We start from the raw sequence: 15277 nt of genomic DNA on the forward strand, positions 1-15277 counted from the left end.
TGATATAAAATTGGGTAATGCTATATGCTGGTTGCAAATAAGTATTTAATATACTTCATTTTGTAGTATGAAGTTGGGAATTTGTCGACAATTCAAGAGTAAATTGGTGTAATAAATGTTTATTTATTGTTTTTTCTTTTCATTTTTAACTTCTTATTTACAGGAATACAATCCATATATATATATTTTTTTTCCTATATAATACTCCCTCCGTTTTTAAATACTTGCTCCACTTTCCTTTTCCGGCCATTTTTAAATACTTGCTCCATTTTCTTATTTGAAAATATTTTATAATATTTAATTAATTTCTCTCACCAAGTGGACCCAACAATATTAATTTCTTATTCTCTCTCCTGAAATTCTCTCCACTACTTTTGGGTTTTTATAATTTTTTATTCTTCCACTAACTCCACTATCTCCATATTTTATTACTTTCTCCAATTTCTCCTAAAATTCTACATATGAAGAAATGAACCAAGTATTTTAAAACGGATGGAGTATTTGTATTAATATACCAATACAAATATTGTCATCACTTGGTAAAGGCTCAATCCCAAAAAATTGGGGTGCTATATGAATAAATTTCTTATATAACTGAGGTCTTGTTAAGGGTCAATGACATATAATCAAAAGAGGCCCAACCCGTAGCTTCGCCTTCATCTTTACTTGTTTTCTGGCCCAGTAGCCCAGTAGAGTAATACTAGTAGTATTATACTTCGTAGTAGTGGCGTCGCTCTAAGGAGGGAGACACCATGACTCCATGAGGCACATCTATCTATCTATCTATAAATAAATAAATAAATTAAAGGAACAACCGCTGACATCATATTGTCCATGTGGCAGCTTTATAAGAAAAAATTTTCCGCCTAAATAAAATCTGACGTCATTATATTTTCTTTGATTTCAAATTTCAAATTTAATTTCTCCTCCTCTCAATTTATCTATACTCTTTAATTTATTTATTTTTCTTCTATCACCAACTATTGGTATCTAATACATCTTTCCCTTATGCTTCATCGAACAAAATACTTTGATGTATACATTTTTTCTATTTTCCTGTATATATTACAAGTTTAAAATCATTATTTATTTGTTTAATTAAATTCGTATATTAAAAATCTAACTTTTATGTATGTGCTTAAATTTTTATATTCGGTTTGTTCTCCTTCAAAATTAATTTTATAAAATTAGCATTTACAACTAATGGTTATATCTCAATAATTTTTCTGATACATAATAATACATAAAATATATATACTCTATATTTCCGTGCATCGTACGGGACTAATCTAGTATCATAAATAAATAATCCCCTTTTTTGAACACATAAATAATCCCTTGATCACAAATATATTTGAATTAGTTAAATGAAATGGTTAATTAATGAACCATTTAAAAAATATAAAATCTATAATTAAATTAGGTCTTAAGTTGGGTCTTGAATTTTCGAGTCTCCATCTCAAGCTTTGTAAAAAAACTAGCTTTAAACTGTTTAAAATATTATAATTTATGAAGTATTATCTTAAGAGAGTTAAAACGATTGAATAGTAATTTGATGATATTGTACAACACCTCCTTGCTCTAAATCAAACTCAATTGACTATAACTAGTGTACCGTTATGATCCAATTTTCGTAAAGCTTTCATAAAATAATCTTTAATTGCAATTTTTTAAACATCTTATGTGAAATATGGAGATTTTTTTCTTATTTCTTGAATATGAAGTGGAATACATATTGGGTTGAAAAGAAAACAGGTAAAGATTAACAGAGTTTTTTGAATAAAAAAATTATAGTATTAATTAATCATCTGGATGAACGATGTAGATTTATGCGTAGTACGGAGTACTAATTAAACAAATGTAAGGTTGTGATTTAAACATTACAATGGCTATAAAAGCGTGTAACTATTACTCCGTACTAAACTTTGTAGGATCTATTACATAATCAAATAAACAATAAGGATAAATGGGGCAATTTGCTTCTTTTATCAAAAGATCAAATCTTTGGTCAGGTTGAATAATCAATTACTCCATTATTATATATACAATCTAATCGAGGTTCAATTGAGCAAAATTTCGACCATTTTGATGTTTTCCTATTAAATATTGGGAAATTCTCTTTGGTAACACTATAGTTTTTACATTTCTCAGTGGTGAATTGCGAAAAATCTTAATATCTTTGGTAAACCTAAATTTTTTATATTATTCAATTATAACATTAATGATGAAATTTAACTATATATTTAACTATGGTTAATTAGTTTTTTTTTTTTAATATTTATTTTAGAAATATTTTTATTAAAAAAAATCACCCATCTCCCCAACAGCCAGCCACGTCCTCCCCTGCTCCAACCCACGTCGGCGCCCAGCCTTACCTTCGCCGGTGCACCGACGGCCGGCCTCCCCTCCCCCCCCCCCCCCCCCCCGCGCGCTTCTCTTTCCCCTTGAACCACCACGCCTTCCCCGAAACCAACTCCCCCAACCCTGAAATCCCCCTCGAAAATCCTCAAATTCTCAATCTCTTCTCCCTAAATGAAATCAGATTAATTCCTCAAATTTTCGAAGCTTTAGGGTACGATTTTGCTCGGTTTTTGGGTTTGATTTCGCTGGGTTTGATTTCGCTCAGTTTTGAGGGTTATTTTTGCTCGATTTTAGGGTTCCTTATGTTCGATTTAGGGTTTGAAGGGGCGTTTTTCGCCGGTAAGGAAGGGGACACCGGCGATGGGAGGAGAAGGCTTGGTCATAGGAGAGAGAGGAGGGGGTCACCGGCGGTAGGAGGAGAATGTTCGGTTAGAGGAGAGAGAGGATGGTGGTGGAGGAAAGGTCGCCGACAGTTTGTGAGGGTGTGGGAGGGCCGATTAGGGTTCTTCGAGTGTGGTGGGCTGGGTGGGGGAGGTTTCCAGGTGGTTTTGGGGGGTGGGGGCGGTTTCCAGGTGGTTTCAGGGGTGGGGGAGGTGAAGTTCCAAGTAGTTTCAAGGGAAGTGAGGTGGAAATCGAAGGGGGAGGGGAATGGCTGTTCGCCGGCGCCAGAAAAAGGGAAAGGGTCTGGGTGGCGGCGGCGCCGGCAAAGGGAGGGGCTGGTTGCTGGTTTGGTGGGAGGGTTGGGTGTTTTTTTAAAATTTTTTAAATTTAAGTTCATTATTAAAAAAATAATAAAACTAACCATGGTTAATAATTTTAACTAAAATGATTATTATCTTTGGTAAACAATAATACAATGTTACCAAAGATAATAAGTTTTTTTGCAATTTACCACTGAGAAAGTAAAAAAACACGGTGTTACCAAAGAGAATTTCCCTTAAATATTTATAGTTTTAAATACGGAGGAATCAATGCATACTAGAAAAAATAAATTAATAATTTTTCCATATTAATATATATATCATGTACTCCGTGTAAAAACAATTATACAAAATAAATTTTACAAATCCATATGATAGCATAAACCCTAATTACGCAGCTAAAAAAATTTTTAAAAAACGTAAAATCGAATCTAATCCATATCAATGTCCCTTATTATCATTCTATATATATAAAAGTATTTACCATTAATTATTCCAAATATTTTGTTAGATAATATGAAACTCCTCAAATTGGAGTCAATTCCATTGATCTCAATTAGAGCTGTTAATTCGGGTAATCAGGTCGGGTAAGATTGGGTCGGGTCAATTTAGATTAATTCCATAACCTATGCGGGTCGGGTTTGGGTTGGGTCATGCTTCAGTCGGGTCACGTAGGGTCATACTTCTTATTGAGTTTGGGTTGGGTTACATTCGGGTCGGGTGAACAATAGGTCGGGTTTAATTCGAGTTTTCACGGGTAAAAACGGGTTAGGGGAACTCTCGGGTTTGAGTCGGGTTCATATAATGTCGTATGGAGCCATATATGGTCATTATATGTTGTCATAAATGTTCATATTAGGCTTGAGTTAATGAAATCCGTGCAAGTTGTAAACCGGTAATTAAATTGGCCATTTAAAGGCAAATTGAATTGTTCCACCAACCCAATTGGACTTTCGAAGGGTATTAGGGACCATGGTAAACATTTCGGCAATTTTTATTTATGGGCAAAAAAAAGTCAAAAAATTCCAAAATTGAAGGCTAATATTCACGCTTTTTAAGAAATTTTGGAGCTTTCGGGGCCCGGTGTCGAAAAGTCTTGAAATTTTAGGGGATACATCTCGGGGTCATATAATGCTATTTGGAACCATATATAATCATTATTTGTTGTCATAATGGTCGTGGTAGGTTTGAGTTAATAAAATCGGTGCAAGTTGTAAACCAGTAATTTGGTCGTTTAAAGGCAAATTGAATTGGATGGTTCCACACACCCAATAAGACTCTCGGACGGTATTAGGGACCATGGTAAACATTTCGACAATTTTTATTTTTGGACGAAAAAAAATTTGAAATTTCAAAATTGAAGGCTAATATCCACGATTTTTGATAAATTTTGGAGGTTCGGGGCCCGGTGTAGAAAAGTATTAATATTAGGGATACATCTCGGGGTCATATAATGCCGTATAAAACCATATATGATCATCATATGTTGTCATAAATGTTCGTTGTATCCCATAGAATTTCAAGACTTTTCGCACCGGGCCTAGAAACCTCCAAAATTTCTCAAAAAACGTGGATATTAGCCTTCAATTTTGGAATTTTTTGGTTGTTTTTCGCCCGAAAATAAAAATTGCCGAAATGTTTACCATGGTTCCTAATACCCCCCCGCGAGTCTAATTGAGTGGGTGGAACCATCCAATTTGCCTTTAAACAACCAATTTACCAACTTACAACTTGCACCGATTTCATGAATTCAAGCCTACTACGAACATTTATGACGTTAAATAATGATCATATATGGTTCCAAACAACATTATATGACCCATAGTCGTATCTCCTAAAATTGCAAGACTTTTCGACATTGAGCCCTGAAACCTTCAAAATTTCTCAAAAAACGTGGATATTAGCCTTCAATTTTGGAATTTTTTGACTTTTTTTCACCTGAAAAAAAAAATTACTGAAATGTTTACCATGGTCCCTAATATCCTTCGAGACTCTAATTGGGTTGGTGGAACCATCCAATTTGCCTTTAATAAACGGCCAATTTAATTACCGGTTTACTACTTGCACGGATTTTATTAAATCAAGCCTACTACGAATATTTATGACAACATGTAATGATCATTTATGGTTCCAAACGGAATTATATGACCAGGAGATGTATCCCTTAAAATATCAATACTTTTCTACACCGGGCCCCGAAAACTATAAAATTTCTCAAAAATCGTGGATATTAGCCTTCAATTTTAAAATTTTTTGATTTTTTTTTCGCTAGGAAATAAAAATTGTCGAAATGTTTACCGAGGTCCCTAATATCCTTTGGGAGTCCAATTGGGTGGATGGAATCATCCAATTTGCCTTTAAACTACCAATTTACCGGTTTACAACTTGCACCGATTTCATTAATTCAAGTCCACCACGAACATTTATGACAACAAAATTATGATTATATATGGTTCCAAACGGCATTATATGACCCTGAGATATATCTCATAGAATTTCAAGACTTTTCGACACCGAGCCCCAAAACCTCCAAAATTTATCAAAAAGCGTGGATATTAGCATTTAATTTTGGAATTTTTTGACTTGTTTTCGCTCAAAAATAAAAATTGCCTAAATGTTTACCATGGTCCCTAATATTCTCCGGGAGTCCAATTGGGTGGGTGGAACCATCCAATGTGCCTTTAAACGACCAATTTACCGGTTTACAACTTGAACCAATTTCATTAACTCAAGCCTACCACGAACATTTATGACAACAAGTAATGATTATATATGGTTCCAAATGGAATTATATGACCCCGAGATGTATACCATAGAATATCAAGACTTTTCGCACCAGGCCTTGAAACCTCCAAATTTCTCAAAATGCGTGGTTATTAGCCCTCAATTTTGGAATTTTTTGACTTTTTTTCGCCAGAAAATAAAAATTGCGAAATGTTTACCATGGTCCCTAATCCCCTCCGCGAGTCCAATTGGGTTGGTGGAACCATCCAATTTGTTTCAAAAAGCCAATTTAATTACCGGTTTACATCTTACTCGGATTTCATTAACTCAAGCCTACTACGAACATTTATGACAACATATAATTATCATATATGGTTCCATACGATATTATATGACCCGAGATGTATCCCCTTAAATATTAATACTTTTCTAAACCGGGCCCCAAAACCTCTAAAATTTCTCAAAAAGCGTGGATATTAGCCTTTAATTTCGAAATTTTTTGATTTTTTTTCCCCCGGAAATAAAAATTGCCGAAATGTTTACCATGGTCTCTAATACTCTCCGGGAGTCCAATTGGGTGGGTGGAACCATCCAATTTGCCTTTAAACGACCAATTTACTGGTTTACAACTTGCTCCGATTTTATTAATTCAAGCCTACCACGAACATTTATGACATTAAATAATGATCATATATGGTTAAAAGCAGCATTATATGACCCCGAGATGTATCCCCTAAAGTTTCAAGACTTTTCGACACTAGGCCCCGAAACCTCCAAAATTTATCAAAAAGCGTGGTCTTCAATTTTGGAAGTTTTTGACTTATTTTCGCCAGAAAATAATAATGGCTGAAATGTTTACCATGGTCCCTAATATCCTCCGGGAGTTGAATTGGGTTGGTGGAACCATCCAATTTGCCTTTCAACGGCCAATTTAATTACCGGTTTACTATTTGCACGGATTTCATTAACTCAAGCCTATTACGAACATTTATGACAACATATAATGATCATTTATGGTTCCATACGACATTACATGACCCCGAGATGTATCTCCTAAAATATTAATACTTTTTTACACCTGGTCCCGAAAACTCCAAAATTTCTCAAAAAGCGTGGATATTAGCCTTCAATTTTGATTTTTTTTTATTTTTTTTCGCCAGGAAATAAAAATTGCCGAAATGTTTACCATGGTCCCTTATACCCTTCGGGAGTCCAATTGGGTGGGTGGAATTATCCAATTTTCCTTTAAACTACCAATTTACAACTTGCACTGATATCATTAATTCAAGCCTACCACGAACATTTATGACAACAAATAATTATCATATATGGTTCCAAACGACATTATATGACCCCAAGATGTATCCAATAGAATTTCAAGACTTTTCGACACCGGGTCCTGAAACCTTTAAAATTTTCTTAAAAAGCGTGGATATTAGCCTTCAATTTTGGAATTTTTTGACTTTTTTTCGCCTGAAAATAAAAATTGCCGAAATGTTTACCATAGTTCCTAGTACCCTCCGGGATCCCGATTAGGTGTTTGGAACCATTCAATTTGCTTTTAAATGACCAATTTACTGATTTACAACTTGCACCTATTTACCAATTTACAATGGCCAATTTAATTAACTTTCACCGAATCCGACTTGAAACGAAATTGATCCAAACCCGTTTTAACTTATCAAAAACTTAATTTAATTCGACTTGTTACTAACCTGACCTGAATTCAATCCGACCCGTTCCTAACCCGACCCGAAATCAACCCGACTTGTTATTGACCTAGGATTTGATTGATATTTTCATTATCTGAAATTAATTAAACCACAATTTTACAATTGTATGTCAATTTTGTCAAAAAAAAAAAAATAATAATAAAGAAAAGAAAAACAATTGTATGTCAATGAATTAGGATTTTTTTTGGCGGGAAGTGAATGCTTTTTAAGATCAAGAACTACTCAAAATCTCAAATTTTGCTAAAATTCCAAAAACTAGGTTCCATATTTCAACCATCATACCTTATAACCTCAATCTTCATGATACTTCAATCCAGATTTTCCATGCAATTTATTAAACCCTTTTCACGCCAATTAAGCAGCTTCACTTCGATCACCAAATCGCAAGAATCACCCAGAAATTCAACCTCAATCGACGCCATTAAAGAGCTTCATGGCCATTTGATCAGAACCCAAAAACACAAAGACCCAGATTCAATTTCTCTAGTTTTGCGCTCATATTCTCTCTCCTCAATCACATTACACAAAGCCCAGATTGTATTTGGTCAAATTCAACGACCCCCATTGTTAATATGGAATCATTTGATAAAGGGATTATCCAAAAGTGATGATCCAATTAAAGCAATTTATATGTATAATGATATGAGAAACTATGGGTTAACTGGGAATAATTTGACTTTTATATTTGTTCTTAAGGCATGTGGTCGTGTTTCAGATGTTTTGCAGGGTAAAAAGATTCATGTTCATGGATTAAAACTTGGGTATGAATCATATTTGTTTGTGTCAAATGCTTTGATACATATGTATGGATCATGTGGGGAAATGGGTTTTGCACAGAAGGTGTTTGATGAAATGACTGAGAGAGATTTGGTCACTTGGAACTCTTTGATTTGTGGGTATAGTCAATGCAATAAGTATACAGAAGTTCTGGGTGTTTTCGATTCGATGCAGGTGGCGAATGTGAGGGCGGATGCTGTGACAATGGTGAAAGTTATCATGGCCTGTAATGTGTTGAGTGAGTGGAATATTGTTGATTCAATGGTGGATTACATTGAGAGAAGTGGTGTTGATATAGATGTTTATTTGGGGAATACTTTGATTGATATGTATGGAAAGCGTCGGATGATGGACTCAGCCCAGGGGGTGTTTGATCGGATGAGTGATAGAAATAGTGTCTCTTGGAATTCTTTGATGATAGGTTATGCAAAAATTGGAAATTTGGTTATGGCAAGGAAGCTCTTCCATGAAATGCCAAAGAGGGATGTGGTTTCTTGGACATCAATGATTACTGGGTATTCACAAGCAGGCAGATTTTCTGATGCTGTGAAACTTTTTCAGGAAATGATGTTGAATAAGGTTAAACCAGACGAAATTACAATATCGAGTGTGCTTTCTGCTTGTGCTCATCTAGGAATGCATGACATGGGCAAGGAAATTCATGAATTCATAATTGAGCATAATATCAGAGTAGACATGTATGTTGGTAACTCTTTAATTGATTTGTACTGCAAATGTGGGGATGTTAAGATGGCATTACAAGTTTTTCAAGGTATAAATGATAAAGACTCTGTCTCATGGACTGCAGTTATAGCAGGGCTTGCAGTAAATGGTTTTGCTGATTCTGCTGTTCAGCTATTTGAGGAAATGTTATGCAAAAACGTTAGGCCAACTAATGGAACCTTTGTCGGCATATTGCTAGCTTGCTCGCATGCTGGATTGGTAGACAAGGGGATGGAATTTTTCGATAGTATGTATAGAATCTATGGAATTATCCCACAAATGAAACATTATGGTTGTGTAGTTGATCTCTTGAGTCGTTCTGGTGAATTAGAGAGAGCATATAACTTCATACTCAAGATGACAACACCTCCTGATGCAGTATTATGGAGAATCTTGTTGAGTGCCTGCAAGCTACATAAAAATGTTGCCTTAGCTGAGATTGTTTCAAGTAAGCTTCTTGAATCAGATGCTGGTAATAGTGGAAACTATGTACTTTTATCGGATGCTTATGCAGGCGCAGAAAGGTGGGATGCTGCTATGAAATACAGAGATTTGATGGAGGAAAACCGCGTGCAAAAGCCATCAGCCTGGAGTTCTGTTGAAGTAACTAGGTAAAATTCACGGTGTTTATGCCCCTTTGTCCACGAGAAATTTTGTTGTCATAGCCTTCAGTTTGGGCATACGGTTGCTTCTGCAGCACATTCAAATTAGCATTGGGTTAAAGCCAACAGCCTGAAGCTGTATAAAATAAGTTTGAGCTTTTGGTGCTTAGAGCCTGCTGTGTGCCTGTGTCCTTCCAAGGAGAAATTCAGGTGTGTTAGCCTTCAGCTTGGGCTTGGTGTTGAGTTCTATAGCGTGTTTAACTGTCTTAATGATCATTACAAATATTGTGCAGAAGCCATCATCTGAAGTTCCAAAGACGTACTTAATAAGTGAGTTTGTGGTGCTTAGCCATCTGAGCCCAAAGCCAATGCCTTGAGCCCAAACCCGATGCCATTGGCTTTCGTAGCAAGTGTTTTAGGCTTTGGGCTCATGTGTGGGAGGCCAGGAGCCCAGTGATACATATGAGTCAGCATATGGTCACCAGACTCGTCATGCACTGGTGGAAGCGTCCTTCTAGGTACTCTCAAGTGCATGTAATAATTTGTGTCGGTGCTACTTCCTGAATTTAGGAGCTGATGCTCAATATATGTATAGATATGTTACACTTGTGGGAGAAGGGAGGTGATTTTCATTCAATTTTGGTGGGCCAGAAAACAAGACTAGTCTAATAGTCTTGCCTTCTTGGAGGTGACTGTATAAAGATAAGGTCCCTGAAAATTTGAAAGTGAGTTACAAATAATTTAAACTACTACGTAAATAAAAAAAACAAAGACACAATGTGGAAATCGTAGCTTGGCAAATTGCTTTCATGCATTGGATGATTTTTGCATTCAAACAAAATCGACAAAGTCAGCAGGAATTAGAGCCTCAGGATAAGCAACAATTTTGGAAATCGATATTATCAAAGCAAAAATTTATGTTTCGTAAAAAATGGAACATGATATTTATGACCTAGGTACTACACCAACAGAAAACACGGTTATCCAGTAAATTCGAGTCACCCTGTAACCGATTTGATTACCCAATGTGAATTGCCAAATCAAATTTACACGATCCAACACCCAACTGAGTTTTTTTTTTTTATTATTTTTATTTTTTATTTTTTACTGGTTTAATAACGAAGTGAGTGAGATGTCAGTGGGATTAGTAGATCACTGTAATAATTTGTACTCTGTAGTAGATTTTGCTAATGAGTGTTTTGGGACGTTAGATAGTATGAAGGATTGCATGACAAATCAAGCATCAATCTGTGTATTAATGTGTTACAAAAAAAATAAAAAAATAAAAAATCTGTGTATTAATGTTAATTTTCCTTTGATATTTCTTCTTTAGCTCTCTTATCGGAGTATTTGTTATTCGGATTTCATTCATTTTTCTAAAAGTATTGTAAACGAGAGATATTTTTATATATAAAAAGATGATGTTTTAAAAAGTTTAAATTGAAAAATATTTCACAAAAAAATGACATGAGGTAAGCAGTGACTTGTTTTAGTTATAGTTGATTTTTAACGTATTTACATACTCTTTGACCATCGTTTGTGACTTTTAAGTTAGGAAAAATATAGTCATGTTATATTGGAATCGTCTTGATTTACTTTCAAAATATTGATTTTTCATTGTATGTTAATTAATGATAATGTTTAAAGTTGCGTGTTGACCGTGTTAAAGCCTAAATGTTACTCCTATTATTATAAGAAAACAAAAAATAGAGATTAATAAATGTAACGGTTAAGGATGAGGATTTTTTTTAATTTTATTGATTCATAGGATGAGGAATTGAGGATCATTAAGAGGAGAGAGATGTAACATAAAATATGCAGTTTGCTAAACAAATTGAACACTTCATGTTGTTTGCACTATTTCGTGGTTGGTTATCAAAATCATGTTTTATTCTAATATGTTTGACAAATTTTATTACTCGTATTCTATAGACTTTCATAATAAAAATAAAAATTACCGTCAAAAAAAAAATAAAAAAATTAAAGTGATACCGAACAAGTCCTAAATTAATTCTAACCCTTAAAAAAACATGTAATAGATACACATATGAACCACCCAAACCGATACACGGAATTTCACTTAATCTTGACCGATATTGAACTTGATTTCAACAATCCAATTACTTTCTCTACATAATTGACTTAATTAGAACAGAGATAAAATAAAATATTGGAAATTGTAGTTGAAGTTGTGCAACCTCAGCTCATAGTTGTCAACTTTAAATAGCCCTTCAATCAGTTAAAGAAAACTCACCAAGAAACACAACACCTAGTAAGAGAGAGAAAGATAAAGAGCTAGAGAGAAAAAAATGGGTAAGGGAGGAAACTCTGAAAAAGATGGAGAGCAGAACATGGCTGCTTGGTTAACTGGGATTAACACTCTCAAAATCCAACCATTTGAGCTCCCTCCTCTTGGTATTTACTTCTACTTCAACCTTTCTTTGTTTCTTGTTTTTTTTTTCCTGTTAAAAATCTAATCTTTTGCATATTTTCTTGTGAATTTCTCAAGGACCATATGATGTCAGAATCAAGATGAAGGCTGTTGGTATCTGTGGAAGTGATGTTCACTATCTCAAGGTATAAAAATCCCATCTTTATTATTCAGCTTTCTTTTCCTGCTATTATAATTCTGAAATTCATAAAAAAGAATTGGTTTTTTCTTCTTATTTTAGCTTAATTTATGCTTGATTGCTGTTTATGGACATGCATGCTAATGATCAAGCCATCTGATATTCAGATACTAGGAAATTTAATTTAGTGAATAAAAGAATTGATTTTGCTACTTAATTTAGCTTATAGTATGCTTGATTAATTATATGAGCATGCATGCTAAAAATGATCAAACATCAGATACTAAGGAATTGAATTGGATGAATAATAAGCTTATTCACTTTTTTTTTTTTTTTTTTTTTTTTTTTTTTTTTGGTTTCTTGTTTGATTTTGTAGACCTTAAGATGTGCTGATTTCACAGTGAAAGAGCCTAGCCTATTCACAGTTTTTTATTTTTATTTTTGTTTCTTGTTTGATTTTTTAGACCTTAAGATGTGCTGATTTCATAGTGAAAGAGCCAATGGTAATTGGACATGAATGTGCTGGGATAATTGAAGAAGTTGGAAGTGATGTTAAAACATTAGTACCGGGCGATCGAGTGGCTTTGGAGCCTGGGATCAGTTGTTGGCGTTGTAATGTCTGCAAAGACGGCCGCTACAATCTGTGCCCTGAGATGAAGTTCTTTGCAACTCCTCCTGTTCATGGCTCTCTTGCAAATCAGGTAACTATTTTTTGAAACCTTCTAGTGTGGTTATCCGGAATTAATAGCTACATTTAGTAATGGTTTATGACTGAATTCCTTATACGTGCGTACTTGAATTTAACAATGTGAAGATAATGGAAATAAGGTAACTTGATATAAAAAAAATTGATTTGTGATATGATGTCATACTCTTAAATATAATAGGTTGATACAATGTGATAACTAATTTCGAGTGGATGCAATAGATTCTATGTTGACTATATATGGTGGTTTGTTTAGTGTCTTTTTGTACTCATAACAGAAAGAAGGTTTTGGAATTTTATTGCTGGTAATCCTACTTAGGCTCATTACCAGAATTTGATCAATCAATATGATGTTTTACTCATGTATATAAGGGAGAAACGAGGGAGATAATTGGAGGCTTCCTTATTGGGATACAGGGTATTGTCTTTTTCTTTCCCGCTTAACAAAATCCTCCGGAAACTCAGTGTTAGCTAATGAAGTGATGAACTTATATAAGTTTTCTTGATGCTTTTGCAGCTAGTGTTTTATGCAACAAATTATAGTTTAAAGCTAATATGAAAACATGTTTCTATGACTTGTGGCAGGTGGTACATCCTGCTGATTTATGCTTCAAACTCCCAGATAATGTTAGTTTGGAAGAAGGAGCTATGTGTGAGCCGCTAAGTGTTGGTATCCATGCTTGTCGTCGTGCCAATGTTGGTCCTGAGACCACGGCATTGATCATGGGAGCTGGACCTATCGGGCTTGTGACATTGCTGGCAGCTCGTGCTTTTGGAGCCCCAAGAATAGTCATAGTGGATGTAGATGAATATCGTTTATCTGTTGCAAAGAAACTTGGTGCAGATGAAACTGTCAAGGTTTCAACTGATATGCAGGTTTGCTTCTTCTTTATAAACAGTTTCTCAGCATTGGAAATCCTTAAAACTTATCGGCTTCTTTCACACAAACTACTTAGTCCATACATGTTAGTAGTGATGTCTTAACCTTCCATAATAAATTTTTTAAGTCTATTTGAGCAAGGGGTCAATCAACTCTACTTAATTAATTTTTTTAAAAAAATTACCAATATTTAAAAGATAACTATTTAATATTTCTTTCAAAAAAAAATTATTTAATATGGAAAAGACATACAAATTCAAAATATTATCAATTTAAATTACACATCATATGTGTCAAATATTACACGTGTAACATGTGTGCAATATATATGATTTTTTATTAAAAAAACATGATTCTAAAGCAATTTCAATAGTGTTTATACTAGTAAATGTTTTATTTTAATGATTTGGAATACTAAAATCATTTACATTTAACTAAGAACTAATTTTAGTGAAATTTAACCGCAATAAAAATGCTAGCTCCGCCACTCTATTTAAGATGGTATAAACATGATATACTACATAAAACTTTATTATCAAAGGTGACAACTTTTTGTAGATATCCTAAGAGTATAGTATGTGATAATAAATTTCAAATGGAAATTTAATGATTTTATGATACATTAATTATGCTCCTAATTATTCTTTCCTTCCACAGGACATACCAGAAGAAGTTGAGCAGATTCGCAAAGCTATGGGGAGAAGTGTAGATGTGACTTTGGATTGTGCAGGTTTTAACAAGACCTTGTCAACTGCTCTTCGTGCAACAGGTGAAGGTGGTAAAGTGTGTCTAATTGGGATGGGCCATGGCGAGATGAATGTTCCTCTCACCGCTGCAGCTGTGAGGTATTGTTTTTTTAATAGGAAAAAATGCAAAACTTATAAATAGGCCACTAACTATATGTTTAGACTCTAATAATGTGTTCCATTCTTAATTTCAGGGAAGTAGATGTTGTGGGTGTTTTCCGTTACAAAAATACTTGGCCTCTATGCATCGACTTTCTTACTAGTGGTAAAATCGATGTGAAGCCTCTCATTACTCACAGGTTCGGGTTCTCACAGAAGGAGGTAGAAGAAGCTTTTGAAACCAGTGCTCGTGGTGGTGATGCGATTAAGGTTATGTTCAATCTGTAAGGAAGTGTGCGATGAGTATTGGTTACCAAAAGTTTGCGAAGCTAAGTTTACACAGCAGAGTTCAAAGATACTTAGACAATAAAAGCATAAAAGATTACTAATTGCTGCTTTATAGCTTTCCTATGCAAGTGTACTTGAAGAACCATAAAACCGGGTTTTAATTAAAATAATATATTATTGATGCATCGTGTTTGTTATAATTAGCAAAGCCTCAAGGGAGAGCTTACTGCCCATACTGGTTCTACTTCCTCATATGTTAGCATTTTTTTTTCTTATGAGCAGCACATCCAACATAAATAGCTTTGCTTGCTACTTTTTAACCACCACAATCCAAGTAAGGAGTTAAGGAGTATGTAAGGTGTAAAAT

The 15277-nt window shown here is 34.4% G+C and overlaps 1 protein-coding gene and 1 pseudogene across 1 annotated transcript; both read left to right on the plus strand.

The window, feature by feature from the left end:
• Positions 1 to 7819: 7819 nt before the first annotated feature.
• On the plus strand, positions 7820 to 9641 carry LOC145630030 (pentatricopeptide repeat-containing protein At2g29760, chloroplastic pseudogene; annotated as a pseudogene).
• A 2183-nt stretch (positions 9642 to 11824) lies between these two features.
• On the plus strand, positions 11825 to 15095 carry LOC145631475 (sorbitol dehydrogenase-like). Its single transcript, XM_081683559.1, has 6 exons — positions 11825 to 12036; positions 12131 to 12198; positions 12656 to 12892; positions 13483 to 13773; positions 14435 to 14622; positions 14718 to 15095. The coding sequence occupies exons 1-6, from the start codon at positions 11931 to 11933 to the stop codon at positions 14908 to 14910; spliced, it is 1083 nt and encodes a 360-aa protein (XP_081539685.1). The 5' UTR covers positions 11825 to 11930; the 3' UTR covers positions 14911 to 15095.
• Positions 15096 to 15277: the final 182 nt, after the last annotated feature.

Source organism: Chenopodium album, chromosome 5 (assembly GCF_948465745.1).
Source record: "Chenopodium album chromosome 5, dcCheAlbu1.1, whole genome shotgun sequence".
NCBI lineage: Eukaryota > Viridiplantae > Streptophyta > Magnoliopsida > Caryophyllales > Amaranthaceae > Chenopodium > Chenopodium album.

What these genes read in the sequence shown, in the direction of transcription:
- LOC145631475 (XM_081683559.1), top strand. Translation starts at nt 11,931, where the DNA reads ATGGGTAAGGGAGGAAACTCTGAAAAAGATGGAGAGCAGAACATGGCT. An exon ending in ATTTGAGCTCCCTCCTCTTG is followed by an intron (nt 12,037 to 12,130) that starts GTATTTACTTCT and finishes GAATTTCTCAAG; the next exon opens with GACCATATGATGTCAGAATC. An exon ending in GTGATGTTCACTATCTCAAG is followed by an intron (nt 12,199 to 12,655) that starts GTATAAAAATCC and finishes TTGATTTTTTAG; the next exon opens with ACCTTAAGATGTGCTGATTT.